Genomic DNA, 26,427 nt, shown 5'->3' with positions numbered 1-26,427 from the left:
TAGCAGATCTAATTGCTAATGGAGAAACTGGTGCGCCATTACATGTCCAGAACATCCTGAGCTTTATCATGTCAGTCTGGATTTTGTGTGCTTTGCTTTTTTCTCTAACTGGCCAAACAGAGCAGGATGGTGAGTATTGAACGCATTTAACTACTGTTGGTAAACTTTTAAAGAAACAGTTCAACCAACAATTAAAATGTGTGACCCTGGACCACAAAACCAGTCATATGGGTCAGTTGTATTGAAATTATATATAAATATAAATATAAATATATATATATATATTTGATTAGTAATATGCATTGCTAAAAACTTCATTTGGATAACTTTAAAGGTGAGTTTCTCAATATTTAGATTTTTTTTGCACCCTCAGATTCCAGATTTTCAGATAGTTGCATCTCGGCCAAATATTGTCCTATCCTAACAATCATATCCTGAAAGCTTATTTATTCAGCTTTCAGAGAATGTATGCATCTCAATTAAAAAAAGACCCTTATGACTGGTTTTGTGGTCCAAGGTCACAAATAAGTTTTCCACTGATGTGTGGATGTTAGGATTGGACAATATTTGGATGAGATACAACTATTTGAAAATATGAAATCTAAGGGTGCAAAAAAGAAACAAAAAATCAAAATAGTGAGAAAAAGTTCTTAGCAATGCATATTACTAATCAAAAATGAATATATTTACAGTAGGAAATTTACAACATTTCTTCATTGAACATGGATCTTTGCTTAATATTCTAATGATTTTTGGCATAAAAGAAGAATCGATAATTTTGACCCATACAATGTATTTTTGGCTATTGCTCCAAATAAGACTGGTTTTGTGGTCCAGGGTCACATTTGTTAAATTTGCACCCACAGGCATCTGATATGCAGATGAGTTTGTTTCTTCATCGGAACAGATTTGGAGAAATTTAGCGTTACATATTGCTCACCAATGGATCCCCTGCAGTGAATGGGTGCCGTCAGAATGAGAGTCCAAACAGCTGATAAAAACATCACAATAATCCACACGACTCCAGTCCGAGAAAAGTCATTTTAGCAGAATCAGAAGAGAAATATGCACAGATTAAGCACTGTTTAAAAGTGAAAACAGTCCAAAATGTTATTATGTGTTATTGTGGATTATTGGGCAGAGCGGTTAAAAGTTAAAATAAAGGATTTGTTTCTTGTGATGACGTATCTTTTAAATGATGAACTGGAGTCATGTGGATAATAATGTTTTTATCAACTGTTTGGGCTCTCATTCTGACAGCACCCATTCACTGCAGAGGACCCGTTTATTGTAATGCTAACCTATTTTTCAACGAAACAAACACATCTGCATCTTGGATGAGTACATTATCAGAAAATGTTCATTTATGGGTGAACTATTCCTTTAAACTATTTCTTTAAAAATACAATACCATCATTGTCCAACACTATTTTTAATTGTTAGTTGTGACCACTGATAGAAGAACTGACTTATTGTATTATCAACAGGGCACCCAGTTTCTATAAAAGAGGTGAAATTGTATCCAGAAGAAACCTTTTGTAAAATATCTGATTGTGGTGCATATGTGTTGAACGTTACATGGAGAGATGAGTTTGCTGAAAATGATGAATCCGAGAATGTCAGCTACGACATAGAGGTCCTTCGTACTGAACAGATGAGGACTGTTCATTTTGTAAGTAAGGTTTTTTTTTTTACAAACGCAATGGAATATATATCTAAGGTAATTTTCCTTTAATGTCAAATAACTGTTTTAGGAAACTATACATGTGATGCCCAACAAAACAGCCTATTATCATTGGAAATGGACCTCACCTATACCTTTGCAGTGCACTTCCCATTCGGTCAGACTCAGACATTATCATAATGAGCATCACAGTGGTGAATGGACACCATTGTATACGTACAACGGTTTGTAACCACAGGTTGTTTTCATACTGTATGCATGCATTATGCAAAAGAGCAGAAAAACAACTGAACAACAACTTAACTGTTTTGCCTTTTAAATAACAGGACAAGATCTAAATGCTGAAACAACAACTGTCTATCCTCAAGAAAATTCTTTTATGGTTGGGAGTAATATCACATTCTGTTGCATCGTGGAGAGAGATAAGGTTCCTTTTCCCCCATTTCTAATTCGGATCAGCAACAGGACATACATCACAAATCCAATTCCATTTGATGAGACTTCTAAACCCATTTCAGAAACACCTTGTGATGTTGATGTTGAGGAAAAAAATTCTGGAGGCTCTACACTGTTTATTGGCTGTAAGTCTAACTCCATCAGTTTTAAAATGTTTTACAGTAAGTTAAAGGATTAGTTCACTTCCAGAATAACATTTCTTGATAATTTATTCACCCATATGTTCTTCAGCTTCAAAGAGCTCTAAATGATCCCATCCGAGGAACAATGGTCCAAAATTATTCATACCCTTTGCAAACTGTCACAGTCTATGGGAAAATCCAAAGTTCTATACCATTCCAAATAGTCCAAGCTGTTCTAAAGCTTCCTAATTACCCTGATTCATTGGGAACAGCTGTTTTAATCTACTCAACGGTTGAAAAACAGAAGCTCTCTGCTGTTGGTTTGTGGACAGTCATGGCTAAGACAAAGGAGCTCACTGAGGACCTGCGGCTGACCATTTGTTTTCCTAGATAGGACACTTATTTCTTAGCTGGGTTCATGCCCTTTGAAGCTGCATTGAAACTACAGTTTGGACCTTTAACCTGTTGATCCTCCAATGAAGTCTACTTTATGGAGAAAAATCTTGGAATGTTTTCCTCAAAAAACTTAATTTCTGTTTGACTGAAGAAAGAATGCATGAACATTTTGGATGACATTGGGGTGAGTCAATTATCAGGGAACCTTTATTGTGGAAGTGAACTAATCCTTTAATTCATATGCAGCTGGATTTAATTTCCCAGTTGGTGTCGATTAGTTAGAGCTTTGTAAAATATTTTCCCCCGTATATTGGATTATGGACACAATCTGGCCACATGTGGGAAATTCCCACCATTTTAAATGATGAAGCCACTTGGATGAGTTGGCAAAAGCGATGAACTAATACTCATAGTTTAAAGGTTTAGAGTCTCAAACTCACCACTGCTCCATTAATTTAGACAGTAGAAACAGTAATACTTTGAAATATTGTTGCAATTGAAAATAACTGTTTTCTAGTTACTGTCAATTTGTTACTTGGCCTTTAAGATGAGCCTCAGCCTAAAGTGTTTTAATTTCACTGGATGCTACAGATCCCCCAGATGACCAGAATCTTACATGTGTAACACGGGATCTTAGCTCTGTGGAGTGTTACTGGGAAAAGGGTCGAGACACCCGTCTGACTGTCAGTAGAAGGACAAATTATGCACTTAATGGAAGGTAACCACACAGCTGTTAAAATAACATCCATCCTAATGTACAGAGTGAATCATGCATGGTTGCTGTCATAATGGATTAAATTCTCTGATGCTAAATGTTTTGCTTTTGTCAGAGATTGTCAATTTGGTAAATGTGCCTTACATGGGGTGACAAAGCAGGTGACAAAATGGACCCTGATAGCCAAAAATCCTCTTGGTGTGAAGACTCTCATTGATATAGATGACCCTACACGCAGAGGTAAAACTTATTTTAATATCTCTTAAAATACTGCATGGCCACATTTAATCTTTTGTTGTTGTTTTTCCTTGTACAGTATGGTTGAGAGCGCCCAGTGAATTATCCCATGTTGCTAATGCGAGAAATGCAACTCTTCGATGGAGCTGGAATAAGATAAATTGTACTTCATTTCTGATGATTTGTCAAGTGAAGCTCAATGGGAACATTTACAATGTTGGTCTCATCAGATTTTATGCTTTCAGATTGTTAAGCATTCTATTTTAGCTCTCCACTGTTTGACTTAGAAGATATTAACATGTTCTCACACACATTTTCATCTTTTACAAAGAAAAACTTTAGTGGAGAGGGACTTTCATCAGCTGTCCTTGTAAATCTGCAGCCCTTTACGAAATACACAGCTCAAGTAACATGTGGCTCTTCTGAGCACCTCTACAAATGGGGCGACTGGAGTGAAATCATTGAGTTCTCCACTAAAGAGGACAGTAAGTATTTAGAGGATTACCATATTTTAAAATGAAATGTCATTGATTTATGTAAATGATTTTGTTTTTATGTATCCACCTCATTTTTGGCGTAAGAGTGAGACATTTGTTAATTTTATGGGTCCGGCTTCCGGTGTCATCTGCGTCCAGCTATTTTTAGCTGTACAAAACAGCTTGTTTTGCTGCTCAATATTGTAAACAACGTCTTACTATTTTATTTCATTGTATTATCTTAAATATGAACACAATGGTTTGTAGTGCAATCAGTATTACTGTTATTCTTCTCGTTATTTCCACTCGTTATTTGCTTTTATACCACACGTTAATATATATCCAACTTATTGGAACATACAGTGAAGGTCAAAAGTTTTCGTACACCTTGCAGAATCTGCAAAATGTTAATTATTTTGCCAAAATAAAAGTGATCATACAAAATGCATGTTATTTTTTATTTAGTACTGACCTGAGTAAGATATTTCACGTAAAAGACGTTTACATAAAGTGCACAGGAGAAAATAATAGTAACATTTTTATAAAAATGACCCTGTTCAAAAGTTTTCATACAGTATGCTTGATTCTTAATACTGTTTTTTTTTTGTGATAGTTGTTCATGAGTCTCTTGTTTGTCGTGAACAGTTAAACAAAGTCTTTGTTTTTTCAGCATTTTTGTGTATTTGAACCCTTTCCAACAATGAATGTATAATTTTGAGATCCATCGTTTCACACTGAGGGACTGAGGGAAGATACATGTTTCCCAGAAGACAAAATAAGTAAACCTTTTTTTCCTGATCTTCAAATTCAAATAGTTTTCACCCCCACGTCAATGCATTGTGTTTCCTTCTGGTTCGCATCAGTGAGCATTTGAACTTTTTGTAATGAGTCCCTCAAATGTCCTCAGTGTGAAAAGGTGGATCTCAAAATTATAAAGTAATTAAAAAAGGTTCAAATACACAAAAATGCTGAAAAACCAAAGACTCTGTGGGTCCCAGAAACTGTTCAGGACAAACAAGAAACTCATGAACAACTATCACTTAACCAAAACCAAAATTTACTGTATGTAAATGTCATGTGAAATATCTTAATTAGGTCAGTACTAAATAAATAATTACATCCATTTTGTGTGATCTCTCTAATTTTGCTAAAATAATTAACATTTTGCTGATTCTGCCATGTGTATGTAAACTTTTGACCTCAACTGTAAGTCCAGGGTGCTGCGCTTTGTCATTGTTCTAGTTGTTTACCTATAGCAGCTAATAAATCGTAAGTCTCACACATTTAGAGAATTTTTGGGTGTTTAAAAATACGTTGGACACGAAGTTAAAACTGAGTAACTTACATTCTACTGTCTCTACTGTTTTTTTTTTCTGCCAATGCAAATTGTTTTAAACAAAGCCAATCAGAAATATCAAACACTGTACATTTCTGATTAACACGCAGTCACTTTCTGAATGAATTAGTGTTTTTCATTAGATTTCATCTACTAATATGATACTAATCTCTCTTCAGTTCCAGAAGCAGTAGATGTTTGGATTCAATATTCTGAAGAAAATACATCTGTCCTGTGGAAGGTAAGTGCACTTACATATTTAGCTTTTCTCCGCACTTTGCAGCTGCAGTCAAACAAAAAAAAGACCTTTTTTTAATGTTTTAAAGCCTCTAACTCAAGAACAAAGCCATGGGATACTTACAGGATATGAAATTACCATTGAAAACACCAAAGGCTTGAGCAGAAAATATAACGTAGGACTAAATAATACACAGCTGTGCTACAACTTCACCTTTGGGAATGAAAAAAGTGATCGAATTGTCACAGTCTCTGCAAAAAATTCTGCCGGTCTGTCTCCTCCTTCTACCGCCATTGTCCCGAGTTATCCTGGTGAGCATTGAAAGTATTTTCAAAATGGTTTTAAAAGGTTGTGGTTAAATAATGATCTTTTCATAATACTTTTCACAGACAATGAAATCAGTATAACCCATATCAATGGCAATAACGGTGGCTTTGAAATGACTTGGGAAGAACACCCCAGTTCTACTTGTGGCTATGTTGTTGAATGGTTTTCAACTGACAATAAGACGCAATGTGCTGTAGAATGGGAGAAGATCCCAGAATGTGACAGTGATGCCTGTTACACCTGGAATCAGTCTGGTCAGTAAGCATAAATGATTCATTTGACTCACTTCTGATCTGTTTTTGTTTGGCTCAGTGAGTTATGGTTATGGGAGTATGACAGCTATTTTGAACTAAATGTTTCAATTCTATTTCTTACAGGTATTTTTGAGGCAGGAGTGAGATACACTGTCTCGATCTATGCTTGCACGGATGATGGACCAAAGCTTTTCAGGAGGAGTAAGGGTTATGCTATTGAGCAAGGTAAGTAGTCAAGATTCAGTAGGAATAGCTCACCAAAAAATAAAAATGTGTTTCATGTTAACCTCACCTTCTGTTCTTCCGTTCTCAGAACCAGGGAAAGTCCAGGGTCTGACAAGTACGTATACTAGAAGAAATCTTGAGCTTTCCTGGAAGGAAGTGCCCTTAAATCAGCAAAAAGGCTTTATACGAGGCTACAAGGTCAAAACATTGAATTCTGATTCTGAAATTGACACAATAGTGACAACGGGTGGGTTCATTCTCTAATTGGCATCCACTGTTTATTTGTTCTTTAAAAAGAAGATTACATTACAAATGGACATACTTTGTTTTTTTATTTCATTTTAGAGCCTAAAGTTGATTTGAAATTAGGTCCTGGCGCCTATACTTTCCACGTTAGTGCATTTACATCTGGAGGGGAAGGTGACTATGCTACACACAGAAGGGTCATTGCTGAAAGTATGTATAAAGATATTTAATTATATGTTATAATAATAATATAAACTATAATTTATAATACAATGTTTAATATACAAATGTGATAACATTGTGTGCAATTTGACAAAATCTTCATAGCTGACCAAATGATTGAGGCCACTCTTGTGGGTTGTGGTGCAGCAACTCTTGTCTTCATTATCATCACAGTCCTTTGCTACAGGAAACGGAAATGGTAAGGACGTTTTCCTAGTCTTATGTCATATATGTTTTTCAAATGAGCAGTATCACACAAGTAGATGAGAGATACAGTAGGGAAAATAATTATTTGAACCCCTGTTGATTTTGTAAGTTTGCCCACTGACAAAGGAATCATCAGTCTATAATTTAAATGGTAAGTTTATTTATAACAGTGAGAGACAGAATAACAGCAGAAAAAAATCCAGAAAAACGCTTTTGATTTGCATTTTAATGAATGAGATAAGTATTTGATCCCCTATCAATCAGCAAGATATCTGGCTCCCAGGTGTCCTTTATACAGGTAACAAGCTGAGATTAGGAACACTCTCTTAAAGGGAGTGCTCCTAATCTCAGCTTGTTATTTGTATAAAAGATACCTGTCCACAGAAGCAATCAATCAGATTCCAAACTCTCCACCATGGCCAAGACCAAAGAGTTGTCCAATTATGTCAGGGACAAGATTGTAGACCTACCCAAGGCTGGAATAGGCTATAAGACAGTTGGTGTGATTATTCGCAAATAGAAGAAACACAAAAAAACTGTCAGTCTTCCTGGGTCTGGGGCTCCATGCAAGATCTCACCTAATGGAGTTTCAATCATCATAAGAACGGTGAGGAATGAGCCCAGAACTACACGGGAGGATCTTGTCAATCATCTCAAGGCAGCTGGAACCATAGTCACCAAGAAAACAACTGGTAACAAACTACACCGTGAAGGACTGATATCCTGCAGCGTATGGAAGGTCCCCCGCTCAAGAAAGCACATGTAGATTCCCATCTGAAGTTTGCCAAAGAATGATTCAGAGGAGAACTGGATGAAAGTGTTGTGGTCAGACCAAAATCGAGCACTTTGGCATCAATTCAACTCGCCGTGTTTGGAGGAGGAGGAATGCTGCCTGTGACCCCAAGAACACCATCACCGTAGTCAAATATGGAGGTGGAAGCATTATGCTATGGGAGTGTTTTTCTGCTTAAGGGAACAGGACAACTGCACCTCATCAAACGGACAATGGAAGGGGCCATAACCCAAACCAACTACAAGAAACATCCAACCTCTGTGATTACCAAAAAGGGTTTTGCCACCAATTACTAATTCATGTTTTGCAAAGGGGTCAAATCCTTATTTTTCCATTCCGTGACACAAAAATAGTATTATTTATAAAATTACAGTGGTTTTAGGCATCCACCACAACAGTCGCTGTGAGAAATACCGAAAGATACAATTACAAATGGTGAAAAACGACTGTTGGAGTTCTGTTGGACTCTAATATCGCACTCTTAATAGCCAATCAGGTTGTATAAATCCCAATATTTTCTATTTTCAGCTGCAATTGACCCTTCGCAAACAGCTTGATTGACAGGCGATCTGACCAATCATAATGCTGAATCCAACAAACAGATCAGACAGGATAGTAGATAAACTTTGGTTGACTTAAACTTGAAATGTTATGTGTTGTGACGTCTTTCCGCGGTTGAATTATATAAAATACTTTCTGATATCCATTCATGTTTATTTTGTGTTTTAAGTAAACAAGCTCACGTGTCAATTGATCTAATAAATCAATATAGTGATCTGTCACAACACATTAAAGAGCCACAAAACGCTATTTATTGTTTAAATTTCTTGAAAAATTACATTTTAAAGCTGAAACCTTGTTTCATACCAGAAGTTCACTGCGTTAGAACATGATGTGTAGTGTGAGAGTGGCATTGTTTGTCGGACATAGCAAGAGTAAGGGCAGGGCAGGTTTTTGCAAAGGGTCAATTAAAATGTCACTCTTAAAAATCTTTCAGGGTAAAGAAACTACTGTATCCGGATATTCCTGAACCAAAACTTGCAGGGAAATGGATTACAAAGGTGAGTCATCAATGCTTATTCAGCCTCCTTATAATTTATAACTTTCTAACAGGTGTTTTTTATTTATTTATTAATTATTATAATCCTCATGTATGTGGGTCACAAGCCAAAAATGGGTCGCAGGTGTGTTCTCATTGTCTCTCAGACAAAAGGGAATAAACTATGTTAGTTCAACCAAAAATGAAAATTCTGTCATTATTTACACACCCTCATGTCGTTCCAAACCTGTAAGACCTTTGTTCATCTTCGGAACACGAATTAAGATATTTTTGATGAAATCCAAGAGCTTTCTGACCCTACATAGACAGCAATGCAACTACCACGTTCAAGGTCCGGAAAGGTGCTATGGAAAACTTACACAAAACATATTCTCATAGCTTTGTAACGTTGCGGTTGAACCACTGATGTTACATGGTCTATTTTAACAATGTCCTTACTGCCTTTCTGGGCCTTCAACATGTTAGTTGTGTTGCTGTCTATGTAGAAAGGTCAGAAAGCTCTCGGATTTCATCTGAAAATATCCTAATTTGTGCCAAAGTTGAACAAAGGTCTTACAAGTTTGGAACGACATGAGGGTGAGTAATTAATGACAGAATTTTCATTTTTGGTTGAACTTTCCCTTTAAATCCTACCAAGATCTCATTAACAATGTTTCACTTGCAACACAAACACTTGGATGAATAAATCGGCTAACCATGCTACCATGTAGGGCTGGGTTTCTCAACTCTGGCCCTCAAGGTCCACTTCCCTGCAGAGTTTAGCTTCAACTCTAATCAAACACAGCTGAACAAGCTAATCAAGTTCTTCAGGATCACTAGAAAGTTACAGGCAGGTGAGTTTGATCAAGGTTGGAGCTAAACTCTGCAGGAAAGTGGACCTCGAGGGCCAGAGTTGAAAACCCCTGGGGCTCGTTCTTCGTACGTTGCTTAAAACATCCGAGATCAAATGAGACATTCAAGATGATATCATCGTGCTAATCATGATCCGGCTTGAGTTAATTGAGTTAATCTGAGATAATTGCGCGTTCATGCGTTGGTTTAAAAGGGGATATGTATCGATAGTAGAAACAATGATTGGCAATCAAGCAGAACAAGTGCTTTTAATGGAAGGTTATGCCGAATTTGAGTCTTTAATTAAAATGACAGGAAACACCTGAAAGTCTGCAAAAGCCAGGAGAGAGGGCTGGCAAAAAGTAGCAGACAAATTAAATGCGTTAGTGCTGCCCATGTTACATGTTTTTTCCTTGATATGTTATTTTATTTATATTTTTATTTTTATATACCGTTTAAAAGTTTGCAGTCGGTAAGACTTGTAATAGTCTTTAAAGAAGTCTCTTATGCTCATCAAGGCTGCATTTATTTGATTAAAAATACAGAAAAAAAATACTAATATTGCAAAATGTTTTTACAATATAAAATAATGTTTTTTATTTTAACATACTTTAAAATAGAATTTATTCCTGTGATGAAAAGCTGAATTTTTATCAGCTGTTACTCCAGTCTCAAGTGTCACGTGATCCTTCAGAAATCATTCTAATATGCTGATTTATTATTAGAATGATCAATTGTTGGATAATATCAACAGTTGTGCTGCAAATATTTTTTGGATGTGATTTGTTTCCCAGGATTCTTTCATGAATTACAAGTTTAAAAAGTACAGTGTTTATTCAAAATATATATTTTTTATAACAATGTAAATTATTTATTATTAACTTTTAATATTTTTTTAATTATTAACTCAATACATCCAAAGTATTAATTTCTTCAAAAACAACAACAACAACAACAACAACAAAAAAACAATAAAAATGTACTGACCCCAAACTTTTGAACGGTAGTGTATATATATACATATATATACATACACACACACACACACATATATATATATATATATATATATATATATATATATATATATATACAGTTGCAATCAAAATTATTCAACCCCCTTGACCTGCAAGACATTTTGCTACAGAGAACAACATTTTGTGAAACAAATTAAACAAAGGCATCAGTATACTATCAAAGAAAGTTTATTAAGACACATTTGAGTAATTCTGAGAATGTAAGTTGATGAATAATAATAATAATAAAAAAATTAAATTGGCTCTAAACATTCATGTTCAAAATTATTCCTCCCCTGAAAAAGCTTTCAGATCACTGATAATCTTTGGTTTTTACTTTGCCACTGCTTGCATCAAATTCAACCATGTATTTTCAATGAGAATTAAATCTGGAAACTGAACAGGCCACTTAAAAACATTCTATGACTGATCCCTGAACCAAGCGTAAGTAGATTTGAATTTATACTTTGGGATGATTGTCCTGCAGGAAAGTCCATTGATTATTAGCTTCAGACATTGCACAAAAGGCATCACAATGTTTGCCAAAATGGTCTGATATTTTAATAAATCCATGATATCCTTTGTATGGTCATGTATTCCACTTCCTGCTACAGTAAAACAACCCCATAACAGGACTGGCCCACCTCCATGTTTGATGATGGAGATGGTGTTCTTCTGCTTATAAGCTTTGTCTTTTTTGCACCAGACATACCTCTGATCCATACATCCAAAAAAGTTCCAGTTTGGTCACATCATTCCATAAAACATTCTTCCAGAACTCCACAGGTCTAACTAAATGAATTTTAGCATGTTCAAGTCAGCTTTTTGTTCTTCGTGGTCAAGAATGGTATTCAGCAAGATTCCTCAGCATGAAGACCATACTTGTCTAGTGTCCTTTTTATACACAGCATTGAAATATTTTGCCTCCTTTCGTCTGGTCATCTTGCAAGTCTTTGGCTGTACATTGCAAGTTTTTCTCAGTTGATCTGATCAAACATTTTATGATATTGTGCTTTTTTGTTCAACACCCTCAAAGGTTTTCTGGTTCAACACACTTTAATCTAAGGAATACGGCTGCCAGCTGTGTCTCTAGGAACTTGTAATGTCTTGTTTTAAGATAACAAACTATTTCTTCTCTATTGATTTTGTGTGAGCTCTCTGTTGACTTTACCATATTTGCTACTCACCTTCAGCACATTTATGGGCTAAGAGTATACTATGTGTAACACCCCAAGCTAATTCCATTTTTAATACGTTTGTAAAGGCTTAATTATGTTTTAAGACAATTTTGTTCCTGACCATAAAAATAACTGTCTTAAAACAGCAATGTTGAATAGGGGTTGAATAATTCTGACATAGCTGTGTTATTAAAAAATCCTATAACTCAAAAACATTACATTATATATTGACATTATCACTTTTAATATGCCAGAAAACTGTTGTAGATGCAATTTAGTCCTGAATCTTCAGAAAGAGCAAACATCGTTTGTAAAGTACTGCGGTCTCTGGGGGGTTAAATAATTTTGATTGCAACTGTATATATAGGCTATATAATGTGTGGTCATCATTCGTGTGTGAATCGTCATAATTATTTTCTACAATTTCTTGCAAAATCCTTTTCTTTTCCCACGTGAGTCAGTCCGTGTCAGTCGTGTTCTTTAACCAATCAGATGTGACCTCGCCATTTCAACCAATCATAACCCGCCAGGAGCGCAGCCTAAATCCTGTTTACATGAAATAAACCTGCTCCCGAGCAGGTTTAAGCTTGCGCACCTGTTGCTATGATAGCAAGTCCAGGATGAGCTTCGAAGAACCAAACAATCCAAGATCATGCCAAATCGTCAACAATTAAATCCAGCTAACTGAGTTAGCGACGTATGAAGAACGAGCCCCTGATGTAGGGTCACCACTAGATCTCTAATGTGTAACCTGTGGCAAACCAGTTAACTGGTCAACAAATGTTTGTTGTTTGCAGGGCATCTATTGGACCCAGATAACTGAGAAGTATATGAAGTGTGAGATCCAAGAGGTTCACAGTTTAGACCATCATGCGATGTCAGAAAATCTACATGGCCCTGACCTCATCGGCTCTAACTCCAAAGTGGTTCCTGCACAACATTTCTACCAGAACATTTGTGAATCTCCAGCTGATGTCTCATATTGTCCTGTTGAGAAGCTCACCACAATTATTGAAAACCCTTCATATAATATGACCATGCCAGAACCAGTGGGTGTCACTCAGATGTCTGAGCTTACACTGGAAATGCAGGATGATTACCTCCCAGCTCCTAACTTTGTTCAGAATAATTTCGTTGTCAAAGAGGGCTACAAGCCCCAATCAGCATGTCATGCAAATATATAGCTCCAGTAGACAGACCTCAATGTTGCATAGACATACATACACAAATTATGCCAATGTAAATGCCAGTGAATTCATGTTATTTATAAGCTATTGTACTCTTTTCTCAACACTCTCAACTCTTGTAAATGTGTATTGATTTTTTTTATACTGTGATGAAAAAGCTGTGATTTACTTTAGAATTGCCTCTGTATATTTTGACCCTGGTGAATCCAACCTATGACCTTGATGTTGCTATAGCATTATGCTCCAATAGAGCAATAGTTCCCTCTTGTGGCTTAAAAGACTGCTGTTAAATATAAAGACTAAGTCTTGATGAAAGAAAGAAATAAAATTCAAACGTGTACATATTCTAAATGTTTGTTTGCTCTCTTATTAATAGATGGAGATTGTACCTAAATACAAATTCAGTTTGTGCTGAAAGATATTTAAGTAGATTTACATGCATTAACATGTATGAATCTTTAATTTACCATTAAACAAAAATAGGCTAAGTTTATGCAAAAAAGGAAATAAAAGGAAGAAAAAGGTGGATAAGATTAAATAAGTTCACTTGCAGAATAAAAATTATCTGATAATTTACTCTTCAGGTGAAATGAAATTAAGGTTTTTGAAGAAAAACATTCCAGAATTTGTCTTCATATAGTGGACTTCAGTGGTGCCCAATAGGTTGAAGTTCCAAATTGCAGTTTCAGTGCAACTTCAAAGGACTCAACATGATCCCACCTGAGGAATAACAGTCTTATCTAGTGAAACGATTAGTCATTTTCTTAAAAAAAGTAATATTTATATACTTTTTAACCACAAATACTCATCTTGCACTAGCTCTGCATTCCATATGCGCTTTGGGTAGGGTCCATCTCATTTTCTTCTCCAACTTCAAAATTGTCCAACATCGTGGTTTTGCGTTTTTTTGTAAAGGGCATTTGACTTTTTTTGCACGTTCGCTTTGTAAACACTGGGTCGGTACTTCTGCCTACGTCACGTGATCTTTCCAACATCGTCACATAATGCGCAAAGTTGGGCTGGTGCAAGACGAGCATATGTGGTTAAAAAGTATCTACATTTTTGAAGCTGCATTGAAACTGCAATTTGGACCTTCAACCTATTTGGCCACCATTGAAGTTCACTATGGAGAAAAATCCTGGAATGTTTTCCTCAGAAAATGTATTTGCAACTGAAGAAAGACAGACGTGTACATCTTGGATGACATATGGGTGAGTAAATTATCAGGAAATTTTTATTTTGCAATCTGAAAGTGAACTTCTTTCATAAGAAAAGTCAGATGAAACAATCTTAAAAAGACTGAAGTCACAAATGAAGCATAGTTTCATACAAAGTAATAGTATGTGTTAGCGTTATATTTAAATAATAATTAAAAAAAATGCTTAAAATATAGAAAAAACATAAGAACTCCTTAAACTCATGCTCCTAAGAATCACTTTAATGGGCGTGAAGACTTGCCTAAGGGCGTTGCAACAATGAAAAGCTTTCCTTTTGACTGACACGCAATCCAGCCAATAGAATACCGAAGTCTACACGAGCTGACCAATGTAAACACTTGTGGGCGGGAGTTTTAAATTCCCGGTCATTGAGCCGCTGTTTTCAGTTGTTCGAGCTCAGTAAGGCCCAGTTCACTGAACATGGTTTCGATAAATTAGCAGAGAATAGATTTTCATTTGTTTTCTATTTTTGACACTTGTTTCATCGACGTTTTAAATGTAGAGTTTTATTCGAACAGCTCGCGGCAGCCTACATTTCCACCAATAACGGGTATGTTGCTAGCGTGCTAACGTTAGTTGTGTATGGTCTGAGATTCATCTGTCGTAACAGTAACTTATGCATATTTATCATTCTCTGTACTCTCGTATTCCCCTGTACCCTTCAAAACCATCACGTAAGATGTCTTTATTATTCATGGGATTGATTTTATAGTGTTATTGAGTGACTATCCCTATGTCTTCTGGGAAATCTTCAGGGTTAGCAAGTCCATCAGTTTTTAGCTGACGTGCTGGGATGTTTAGTAGTTTGCAACTTATGTTGCATGCTGATTCATGAATAAATAAGGTAACAACTTCAATGTATCTATGATACAAAGAAATTCAGTGAGGTGTAAAGTAATGTGTAATAAGAGTCTCTTTCATTGAAATGGTTCATGACCCAAATCCTGCCTGTGTCATTGCTGTGAAGAAGTTGACATTTGTATTGGACAGCTCAGTGTGTGTTTGACATAAACAACATTAAAATAATCACTGCAAGCCTTCATAATAAAAAACTGTCTGGTTAAAATGATTGTTTTGATATGATAACACAGTATGATTGTTCTCATTATATGAGCTTTGTTTTGTCTATTTGTCTATCTATGTGTAACATGGCTGTAATGTGCAATGATTCCTTCAGGCTGTCAGTGGCAAGCAATGGAGGTTGGCACACTTGTGCAGGAAGAAATGAAATTCCGGGGGACTGAATTTGCTGTTAAGGTCGAACTGGCGGAGAGGTTACTAAGTGTAGAGATTTCAGATGTCGTTACAGCGGACCAATGGAGAGGAGAGTTTGATCCTGCCTGTAAGTTGAGCTTTTAAAATGGATAATTTTTGCTTAAATTAAATGTTGTTTTATGTCATTACAAACTCTATTTCTTTTTTTATAATTAGATATTGAGGACCTGACCCGGAAAACTGGGAATTTTAAACAGTTTCCAGTATTCTGCAGCATGCTTGAGTCTGCTGTCAACAAGGTAGGTCCAAAAATACAGGCCATAAAATTTCTACACTATCAGTCAAGTGTTTTTCGACAGTGGGATTTTTAATGTTTTTAAAGAAGTCTGTTCTGCTCACCAAACCTGTATTTATTTGAACCAAAATACAGCAATAACAGTACAATTTTGACTTAGTTTTACTATTTAAAATAACTGTTTTCTATTTGAATATGTTTTAAATGTAATTTATTCCTGTGATTTCTAAGCTGAAGTTTTAGCATCATTACTCCAGTCACATGATCCTATGATTTTAATATTCTGATTTGCTGCTCAAAAAACATTTATTATTATTACCATTATTATTATGTCAAAAATCTTAGTGTCTTATGTTGTAGAAATCTTTTGTAACATTATAAATGTCTTTATCATCAGTTGATCAATTTAAAGCATCCTTGCTAAACAAAAGTATTAACTTTTATTTATGTCTGAAAGATCATGTGACACTGAAGACTAATGATACTGAAAATTCAGATTTGATCACAGGAATAAAATACATTTTAAAATGTATTCAAATAGAAAGCAGTTATTTTAAATAGTAAAACTATTTTACAATGTTACTGTTTTTGCTGTATTTTGGATCAAATAAATGCAGGCTTGGTGAGCAGAAGAGACTTCTTTAAAAAACAATAAAATCTTTCTGTTCAAAAACTTTTGACTGGTAGTGTATTTAATGTGGGGACATGATTGATTTATTTTCCTATTTATTTTATTTTCTCCTGATAAAATGATATGACAATTAAAAATTACAGTTTTTTTTTTAAATTCATTTTGTGCAGCTGCACAATTTGACCTTAGTTATACATCTTATACGTCAGGCTTTAAAATATAAAAAATAATTAATATTTAATATTAACAATAATTTAATTCTTATTTATTTAATTGAATTAATATTTACAAATATTATTGTTGCTATTATATTGCTGAAGAAAACAACTCAACAAATATGAAATATTACTATTGTAATATTTCACTAAAAAAAAAATACTGTTTAAGAAAAAATATATATATATTTTTTTTTTCACCTGTAAAATTCCAGTAGTAAAATGTAATTTAACTGTTATAATTTCTTCATTTTTAGACAAAGAAAAGCTTCTCTTTTGTTGACAATAGTTGGCTTATAAGCGCTTCTCAAGTTCTCATTACAAGTTTGGGAAGAGGGTTGTTTATGTTCCCAAATGTACGTTATGAGGGTCTGTTACACGTAGTCACTTTATGTGTTTTCACTATTTGTATAGCTATGTGATTTGTTAAAATGTATACATGGACACTTGGCCTTTTAAATGTGTCACCACAAAAAGGGTATAAATTGGATCTTCAATTCCTGTGCTATATGCAAATGAACACAGTTTACAACAATGAAAGCGACAGATTTGCAAAGCATTTTATTTCTTTATTTTTATTTTAAAGTCAACTTGCTTTTTCAGTATTATTTTGATTAATTTGGCTATCCTATTATGCACTTGATTTACTGACAAAAGAAAAATGGCTAGATTGTATGTTAATAACGTTAATAAACGTTTTTGTTAATTATCTTATTTACTCTATAATCATTTTTTTTTTGCAGTCCAGTGAATCAGTGACCCTTGACCTCTTGACCTATTCTGACCTCGAGCTTCTACGGAACAGAAAGGCAGGTGTAGTGGGCCGACCTCGTGCCCAGCCACAGTCTCCTGCCCTCAGTGCTAAACGATACCTCATCCTCATCTACACTGTGGAGTTTGACAGGTCGGTGTAGTTTTAATCACTCAGTCTGTTTTAACAGTCTTTTAAATGGGTCAGTTTTTAAAAAAAAAATATTTTTGTAGGATACACTACCCACTTCCACTTCCATATCTTGGCAAACCTGATCCGGCAGAGCTTCAAAGAGAGATCAGAGCGTTGAGGGCTGAGCTGAAAACACTAGGACTGAGAGGAGACCACAAAGTATCAGACCAGGAAACACGCAAGCTCCGTGCAGAGTCAGTTAGATCCTAATAAAATATATACTTCATGTTGATATCATTTTCAGTGCTTTCAAAACACCTTTTGCTTACCTGGTTAGTTGCTGGCAGGTGCACAGGACACAGTAACGAAATATTTCACCCACAATGAGTAAAAAGCAAATGTTATGTCCCCTTTATCAGGTTGGCTTTGGTGAGAGATGAAAAGGAGGCCTTGGCCAAGGCTCTGGATCGTCTACAGATGGTAGGAGCTGGTTCTACTCCTGGGGCTCATGGGCTCAGAGAGGCTGTACACAGCTTGGAGGAACAGCTGCTGAAGGAAAGGGCAAAAAGCCAGCGCTCTGCAAACAAGAGGAGCCAAGAACAGCGCCTCCTTCTGGAACAGGTGCGTGTAAGCAGATGTTGTATGGTCATGAGAAACAAGTTGATAATGTAAAACACTCATTCATAGTCACCCATTTAAATGCTCAAATTCACTCTTGTTGGTAGTTGGAGGAACTCAGGGCGTCAGAACGGGCTCTACGGATACGTGTTAAAAGTCTGACCACTGAGCTGGCCTTGTTGCGACGCGGGTAGGTTTAATTATTTGCCATCCGTGTAAATCTTATTGCATATATGTGACCCTGGACCACAAAACCATTCTTAAGTAGCACTGGTATTTTTGTAGCAATAACCAAAAATACACTGTATTATGCCAAAAATCATTAGGATATTAAGTAAAGATCATGTTCCATGAAGATATTTTGTAAATTTCCTACCGTAAATATATTAATATATTTTGATTAGTAATATGCATTGTTAAGAACTTAATTTGGACAACTTTGAAAGTGATTTTTCTAAATATACATTTTTATTTTTTTTTGCACCCTCAGATTCTAGTTTTTCAAATAGTTGTATCTCGGCCAAATATTGTCCTATCCTAACAAACCATACATCAATGGAAAGCTCAGATGATGTATCTCAGAAATCTCAGAAGAATTGACCCTTATGACTGGTTTTGTGTTCCAGGTTCACATATTTAAGTTTTTTGAGCATGTGTTAATCTCTTTCTTCCTTTTACAACAGTCGAGCAACTCCAGTCATGTCTGGCCGAAGTGGTTTCAGGGGTGATGGAGAGGTTTATCGGTCTTTATCCAGAGAGCGCAGTTTGACCCGTGTCGGGGTAAGAGCACGCTCGGGGTCGAGGGAGAGAATGGAGGACAGGACTCGAAGGTCAGAAGAAAGAATTAGGAGGGCAGACTCTTCAGGGTCTCGGAATTGCATCACAAGACCCTCACCATCTCCAACAGGTGAGATGTGTGAAGATAAACAACATGATATCTTTATGGTCAAAGTCAAGAAATGAAGGTAGAAGTAGGGTTGTGGCTGAGTAGTGAATCTGTATTTGGAAAGGCACGGAAAACGAATTCCGTGTTCTATGGAGCCACTAAAGGGACATGGTTTGCTGCTTGCTAACGGTAGCCTGTAAATTTCACTTACCACATAAACAGAGGAAAAACAGATGACTGATAGGATGATGGCAAATGATTTGCAGATCCTGAGCACCACTGACAAACATCTAATCTTGTCAAATGTGTGGTAGATACTGCCACGTTGTAGTATACTCAGAGTATGTTTGATCACAAATCTCGAAAGTGAAAGTAAAAAGCAATTTCAGTGGCCCGCATATTAATAGTAGGTCCTCTGATGCCCGCGATTTTATATACATTATAATTACCCAACAATATAATTGCAAAGGAAAGCATTAAATTACTTTTTATTTTTTAAAGAACTCTCCTGCTCACCAAGCCTGAATTTATTTGATCCAAAGTACAGCAAAACAGTAAAATCTTGAAATATTTTTACTATTTAAACTATTCTTTGAATATCAGTGTTTCCCACACATAGACGAATCTGTGGCGGTGCGCCACAGATTAAATTCCTACCGCCACAGATTCAACACCGACCAAAAACAAAAATAATAATAATAATGATAGAGATTCAAAAATTAAAAAACCCACGCGATCATTTGTAAATGACAACGATTCCTCATGTCTGTTAAACCTTTGAAAAGACTTACCGGAACATTCAAATCTATATTTGCACTGCCGCTGACAGATAGAGCAGTCATCATGTTTATGTTAAAAAAAAAAAAAAAAAAAAGCTTTTGGCAAAACAGCTTCACAAACAGTCTTTTCAAATACCCAGTCGTTAATATTATCACAGCAATATTCTGATTAAAGGTCATAGTTTGGATATAAACACTGATGTGATGTCTATGGTAGAGAAATCAAAACAGAGCACGTCAATTTTTGAAAGTAATTGGCGCTTCAATGTTTGTGTCGATTGCTTTGTTTCACCACTAGATGGAAACAACTGTTAAAAAATGTATTTGTCATTGACTACTAGAGATTGATTCAAAAACGCAGGTTCATCCAGTTGTTTTTGTGAGCAAATCATTTTTTCATTCATCAAGTTGGTGTATTAAATATATTCTTTTTTAAATATTATGTATTAAATTATTAATAATTCATTCAAATGAATTAAACACTTTTTAATAGACTGAAGCAATTAATATTTTGTCTCACATTATTTTGCTTAGTTTGGAATTGCTAGGAAATCGTGATCTCTATTTAAAATAAAAGCGAATTTAAAAAAGCAAAACTAAATTAACCTTGTTAGGAAGCCCCGCAAAATAAGGTGCCCTAACAAAAGTTTTAGACTGTGCAGCAAGTAGGCTGTTGTATATGGTGCTAAATTAACGTAATAAAGTTCTGTGTAACCAATTATTAACAGTTTTTTTTTTTAATTATTAACCTTTAGGAACCTTTAGGGGTTCCAATCGTATCCCCTATCCAATCGTTCTTTTCATCTGCAACCCCCTCATAGACCCCCCCCGGGCTGACCACCACACATTGCCTTTAAACCTGTGGGAAACACTGAATATATTTGTAAAAATGTAATTTATTCATGTGATTTCAAAGCTGAATCTTTAGTATTATTACTCAAGTCTACTTCAGAAATCATTCTGATTTGCTGCTCAAAAAAACATTTATTATGTTGAAAACAGCTGAGTAGATTTTTTTCAGGTTTCTTTGATGAATAGAAAGTTCAGAAGAACATACACACATGTACTGATATACATATAAGCTTTTGAATATAGTATATAATGTTAAAAAAGGTTTTTATTTCAGATAAATGCTGATCTTAGGATCATCAAATGATTTCAAATTGAAAATACTTTAAAAAATTTTTTTTGAACAGCATATTAGAATTATTTTCGAAGGATCATGTGACACTGAAGACTGGAGGTATGATGCTGAACATTTAGCTTTGATCAAAGGAATACATTACATTTTAAAATATATTCAAAGAAAGCAGTTTTTTGAAATAGTAAAAATATTTCACAATATTACTGCTTTTGGTGAATTTTGGATCAACCAAATGCAGGCTTGGTGAGCAGAAGAGAATTCTTTAAAAACATTAAAAATCTTCAATCCAAAACTTTTGACTGGTAGTGTATATTATTTCCTCCTATCTCATATTTGTTTGCCCTTAGGGGTTCTATAGTACACTTCACTTCCTTTCTGAACACAGTATTCGAATTGGGGCTTATACCTTTGTAGAAGCCGTGTTTTTACGCTTTTGATTTGCTTAAAGCCTTGTTTTCTTTCATGACAGGGTCACGGGTGCCTCGGTTCGACCCTACGGCTTACATTCAAGACCGTCAACGACGGCAAAAGGAGGCAGAAATGAAGAAGTAAGACACTTTCATCTTTACAGTTTAAAGTTTTAATGATCTTTCCTGCTGCGTTTCTGCTTTTTTGTGTTTTATTTGTTATCTTTTTTCCTACCAGCATTGCCCTGTCTGTGAGCAGGAATATGGTTTACTATGAAAGGTGTGAATTGTATGCTCTTTTTGTTCCTTGCATGAATTCATTTTCTCAAATGGTTCATCCTCTTCCACATTAGTGCAAGAAAAAGAAGTCTGTGACTTTTGGGATCAGGCTGATAAGAGAATGATAATAATCTGGTAGAATTTATTTGTAGGCAACTGGACCCATTTTCTGCTTTCACAGATATACATGAGGTCTGCTTTTGTTTCCAACAGTCAGAGGAAGATTAGAAGGGACATGTTGGCTTCACCGTCTCTGATGGAAAGAGGGCGTTCACGCTCCAGAGAGCCCGTTCCTCAGCTGATGAGAGCAGGAAGTGCTGGCAGGGGGAGGAGTGTGTCTGTGGAGAGCAGGAGGAGTCGGTGCTCTTCAGACGGATCAGTAGCTGAGTTTGAAGAACTTGCTAAGCCTCTAAATAGCAGGCAAGTCAATAAACAAAATAGGTTGCTTATCCAAGTATTGTTGGCAGGTTAAATGTGATGTCAGTTGGCTGATGAATTATTTCAGGACACATGGTTCATCAGATCAAACTTGACAAATAACAAGGTCTAGACCAGGGATCATCAAATCTGGACCTCGAGATCCATTTTCCTGCAGAGTTTAGCTCTTACCCTAATCAATCACACCTGAGCATGCTAATCAAGGTCTTCAGGATCATTAGAGAATAACAGGTAGGTGAGTGTGATCCGGGTTGGAGCTAAACTCTGCAGCGCATTGGACCTCCAGGGTAAGATTTGGGGAACCCTGGTCTAGACTCTAGATGATTCTAGACTTCTACTGCATTTTTTGCAGTCTGCATATAATATGTTATTAGTCAGGAAGGTGCACCTAGAAAATTATAATTTAATTTTACATGACCAGTTTAAATCTGTCTTGTTTGCTTTTGTTCAGCAGGGATGCAATAAATGCACAGATATTTTCAACATTGATGATGATAATAAAAAATGTTTCTTGAGCACCAAATCAGCATATTAGAATGATTTATGAAGGATCATGTGAGACTTCAAGACTGGAGAAATAAATGAAAATGTAGCTGCAATAAGCGATTAATAAAGGTTCAAGTGCTTTAAGGCATTAAACACATATATGATATTATGTAACAAGCCTGTAACCACCTAAATCAATGATTTTAAAAAAGCATTTTTGGCAAATTGAGGTAATATACCATAGAAATATTATGTTTTTTTAACATTTATGACTGTTTTACCACCAGCTGTGGTCTGATCTCCTTTAAAACTTTGCATTCTTGTTTAGAATCACCTGTCGCATGTGCTCACCAGGTTTCATGAAGTTTTGAGTTTTCCTTTAGACTTTATAGGAGTTTGGCTAAATTCGGACAGGCCCTTTTCTAAACAATGCCATTATACCTTCCCAAAATGTAAATTTCAACATTTGTTTGATAATTATTAGGGATGGGACAATAAATCGTTGCTGTGCGAATTGAGAAATGATTCCACATCTGATTCTTTCTCAAATCGATTCTGAGCTGAGATTTGAACAGCAGACAGCACTGCTTGCTTCAGAAACTGCTGTGCTCTACTTGTTTCCAAATCCTTACAAGCATTTGTCTTGAACATAAAATTATGATTCATACAATTCAAAAAGGTTGAAGCGGATTAAAAGGGAATTCACAGTGGGCTGTGTTTACATTAATCTCGTGTCATAAAAACAAGCGCACAAGTGCTCTTCAGCACTCTTCTTTGTGAGTGTTTGAGTGTTCGGATAAAAACTAGATTAGAGCGTTTAAATCTAAGCTCAGAATCGATTCCAAAAAGAAACGTGATGCATTCGGAAGATATCAGAATCGATCAACAAATCAATTTATCATCCCATCCCTAATATTTATTGACCTAGAGAGTCCAGAGAATTGTACTAAAGTGTTTTTTGCAGATTGAGTAAAAAATCTAGTTTGAAAAAGTATTTTTTTTACTACATAATCTTCTCAATTATTTAACAAACAATTTTATTGACCGCAGTGGTTCTAGAGGCGAAGTTGTCCAGAATGAGGAGTTCTATCATATGATATGAATATCGTGTATATGTGCATGCAGAGAAAAACCCCCACAATGTATCGTTTACCATTAAAAATAGTTTAGACCCTCAGTGGCTGATTTATTTCAAATTTCTCTCAGACCTTCGGGGCTGTGAGTCAAACAAGCCCACCGAGCTTCGTTCTGATTGGTCTTTGTTAACCATGTCTAATAGGTGCTCAAATTTTATTGGCCTAATGGCGGCAATTTTTTTTGAGATACGCAAATGTCCTTATAGACACTTAAACGTTTTGGCGTCACTTTGCCAACAGTGAGTTGAAAGTTCAACTTTTTTTGGATAATTATTGATATTCACTCTCCAGAGAATCTTTCTGCACTGGTTTGGTTACGATTGGACAAAAAACCTAGGACTAGTTTGCAAAAGCCGGTTTTTCAAAAAAATCCAAAATACCTGAAAATTTTGCGACTGACAGTTTAGGACAGGGTTCCCCAAATCTTACCCTGGAGGTCCAATGCGCTGCAGAGTTTAGCTCCAACCCGGATCACACTCACCTACCTGTTATTCTCTAATGATTCTGAAGACCTTGATTAGCATGCTCAGGTGTGATTGATTAGGGTAAGAGCTAAACTCTGCAGGAAAATGGATCTCGAGGTCCAGATTTGATGATCTCTGGTTTAGGAGTTATGAGCGATTTCATACTTTTGATGGCTGTAGCGCCCCCGTCAGGTCGATTGGAGCACTCCTTGGTGAGGTTGTTGGCGGTGTGAGTACTACCATCCCTCCAAGTTTCAAGTCTCTTCGATTTACGGTTTGGTCTGCACAATCAACAAAATGGCTGATCTTGGCCATTCTAACAATTACAATAGGGTTTCAGTGTTACGCATTTGAACCCCTAATAAATGTTAACGTCAGTGTTTAAAAATGGTTATTTTAAATTGTAATACTATTTTTACAGTATTATTGTTTTACTTGTTTTGATTAAATAAATGCTGCCTTGGTGAGTGTAAGCAACTTTCAAAAACCATGTTCTGTTAATTCATTATATTAAATTAGTTATAAATATCAAACGAGCTAATCAACTGATTAACTCCTAGCAAATTAGACTAATAATAATGTTGTTTTTATTTATTTGCAGAGGAAGGAAACTGGCATATAATGGTCCAGCTGTGGTGAGTAACAATGTAAAACATTAGGTTGTTTGTGTGTATGTTTTTGAAAATATTAGCTCTTAGATAATTCAAATTGTTTTTTCCCCATTAGTCCAGGGTAAGACACATTAACAAAAAACCAATGTGTAGCACCCCGTCCCAAAGGATGAGAGCAGCAGGTACCACATAATTTCCTCTTTACTTATTTTTTACTATTATTATTTATGTATATGCAGTTGTAACCTATAGTATATACATGTAACCCAGGTGTATTTTTCCTACTCAGACACATCTATTGACACAGGTGCTGACCTGTCAGAGATTGACGCTCGACTCCAGGCCCTGCAGGACTACATGCGGGATCTTGACACAGGACACTAATCTCAGTGGATTCAGATGTCGATCAAGGCTTTTTGCACAAAGACTGAGACTGAAAATCTTGGACAATCATTTCTTTTTAAACACTGTGTACAGACGTGTCTGTAACATAGTCATTTATACTAATGAGACTCGAATGCGTGTTTTCTTTGTCCCTCATGTAACTTTTGGGCTTGACTCAAAATGCAGTTACGCCGGCTTTGTGAAGGGGGCTCTTGAGACTGTTGCCATATCAGACTTGAAGTAAACCAGAAGTGTCCAAAAGTATGACCTCAGGATATATCGTTTCTAACACATTCCTGTGTACGTTTTATGAATTAGTGTTTGTTTGGACCATTGTTGTTGTTTTTATTTTATATACGATTAGTGTGTATGTTTTATGTCTGTTTTAGATTCTGTCATATTTTGTTTTGTGAAATACTGAAAAACAAAGCTTTTTATATAAAAAGGATTTTGCAGTTCATGTCTATTCTTTACAGACACTATGGAATTATATCTTATATCACTGAGCATAAAAGAATGTCATATGAATTTTATTTATACAGGTTACTGTTCCCAACCCTAGGTTTATAGATTTGATTCCAAGGTAGTAATAAAATATGTCTTTATGTAAGTTGCTTAGTAAGCATCTGCCAAATACATAAAGGTAAAGATGTACATGCTGCAGAGATCATGTCTTTTGGCATCTACGTTACATCATCTGTGGCCATTTAGTTGTTTTTTTTTTTCATGAAGTCTGTCTTATTTTTAATGTGCCCCACCAAAACCTTGTATTTAGAAGATCAAATGCATTAAATTTGTCTTTTTTTAATGAGGTCAGAATTGTTAAACCTTTCTTCATATCTACAGTTGAGGTCAAAAGTTTACATACACCTTGCAGAATCTGCAAAATGTTAATTATTTTAACAAACTAAAAGGGATCTTACAAAATGCATGTTTTTTTTTTGTTTGTTTTTTGTTTAGTACAGACCTGAATAAGATATTTCACATAATGGATGTTAACATATAGCCCACAAGAGAACAATAAAAGCAGAATTTATAAAAATGATCCTGTTCAAAAGTTTACACACACTTGATTCTTATTGATTGATTACTGTTACCTGAATGATTTTTTTTGATAAGTGATAGTTCATGAG

The 26,427-nt window shown here is 35.6% G+C and overlaps 2 protein-coding genes across 3 annotated transcripts; both read left to right on the top strand.

Moving 5' to 3' along the window:
* Window positions 1-13,557, top strand: lifrb (LIF receptor subunit alpha b). Its single transcript, XM_073824951.1, has 17 exons — window positions 1-129; window positions 1,488-1,672; window positions 1,755-1,908; window positions 2,011-2,265; window positions 3,250-3,376; window positions 3,489-3,613; window positions 3,690-3,826; window positions 3,942-4,095; window positions 5,602-5,663; window positions 5,749-5,971; window positions 6,050-6,241; window positions 6,365-6,466; window positions 6,555-6,713; window positions 6,812-6,922; window positions 7,040-7,133; window positions 8,932-8,995; window positions 12,817-13,557. Exons 1-17 carry the CDS (start codon window positions 69-71, stop codon window positions 13,201-13,203), a joined length of 2,592 nt encoding a protein of 863 aa, XP_073681052.1. The 5' UTR covers window positions 1-68; the 3' UTR covers window positions 13,204-13,557.
* A 1,260-nt stretch (window positions 13,558-14,817) lies between these two features.
* Window positions 14,818-25,742, top strand: ccdc61 (coiled-coil domain containing 61). 2 transcript variants are annotated; one of them, XM_073824757.1, is made up of 13 exons: window positions 14,818-14,973; window positions 15,601-15,765; window positions 15,855-15,937; window positions 17,523-17,683; window positions 17,764-17,916; window positions 18,082-18,283; window positions 18,388-18,470; window positions 18,964-19,187; window positions 21,559-21,637; window positions 21,989-22,195; window positions 24,901-24,934; window positions 25,026-25,092; window positions 25,200-25,742. In XM_073824757.1, the coding sequence occupies exons 2-13, from the start codon at window positions 15,618-15,620 to the stop codon at window positions 25,292-25,294; spliced, it is 1,536 nt and encodes a 511-aa protein (XP_073680858.1). In that variant the 5' UTR covers window positions 14,818-14,973; window positions 15,601-15,617; the 3' UTR covers window positions 25,295-25,742. The 2 variants fall into 2 exon arrangements, with proteins under 2 accessions (XP_073680858.1, XP_073680857.1); XM_073824756.1 differs by having other exon boundaries at window positions 24,901-24,946.
* The last annotated feature ends 685 nt before the right edge of the window (window positions 25,743-26,427 follow it).

Source organism: Garra rufa, chromosome 19 (genome assembly GCF_049309525.1).
Source record: "Garra rufa chromosome 19, GarRuf1.0, whole genome shotgun sequence".
NCBI classification, from domain to species: Eukaryota; Metazoa; Chordata; class Actinopteri; order Cypriniformes; family Cyprinidae; genus Garra; species Garra rufa.
This window is presented reverse-complemented; position numbering and strand designations above follow the sequence as displayed.

Coding starts and splice junctions, on each gene's coding strand:
- lifrb (XM_073824951.1), top strand. CDS start 69: ATGTCAGTCTGGATTTTGTGTGCTTTGCTTTTTTCTCTAACTGGCCAA. Junction 1,673..1,754: donor AGATGAGGACTGTTCATTTT/GTAAGTAAGGTT, acceptor TAACTGTTTTAG/GAAACTATACATGTGATGCC. Junction 3,827..3,941: donor TCAATGGGAACATTTACAAT/GTTGGTCTCATC, acceptor TCTTTTACAAAG/AAAAACTTTAGTGGAGAGGG.
- ccdc61 (XM_073824756.1), top strand. CDS start 15,618: ATGGAGGTTGGCACACTTGTGCAGGAAGAAATGAAATTCCGGGGGACT. Junction 17,684..17,763: donor TACACTGTGGAGTTTGACAG/GTCGGTGTAGTT, acceptor ATATTTTTGTAG/GATACACTACCCACTTCCAC. Junction 17,917..18,081: donor ACACGCAAGCTCCGTGCAGA/GTCAGTTAGATC, acceptor CCCCTTTATCAG/GTTGGCTTTGGTGAGAGATG.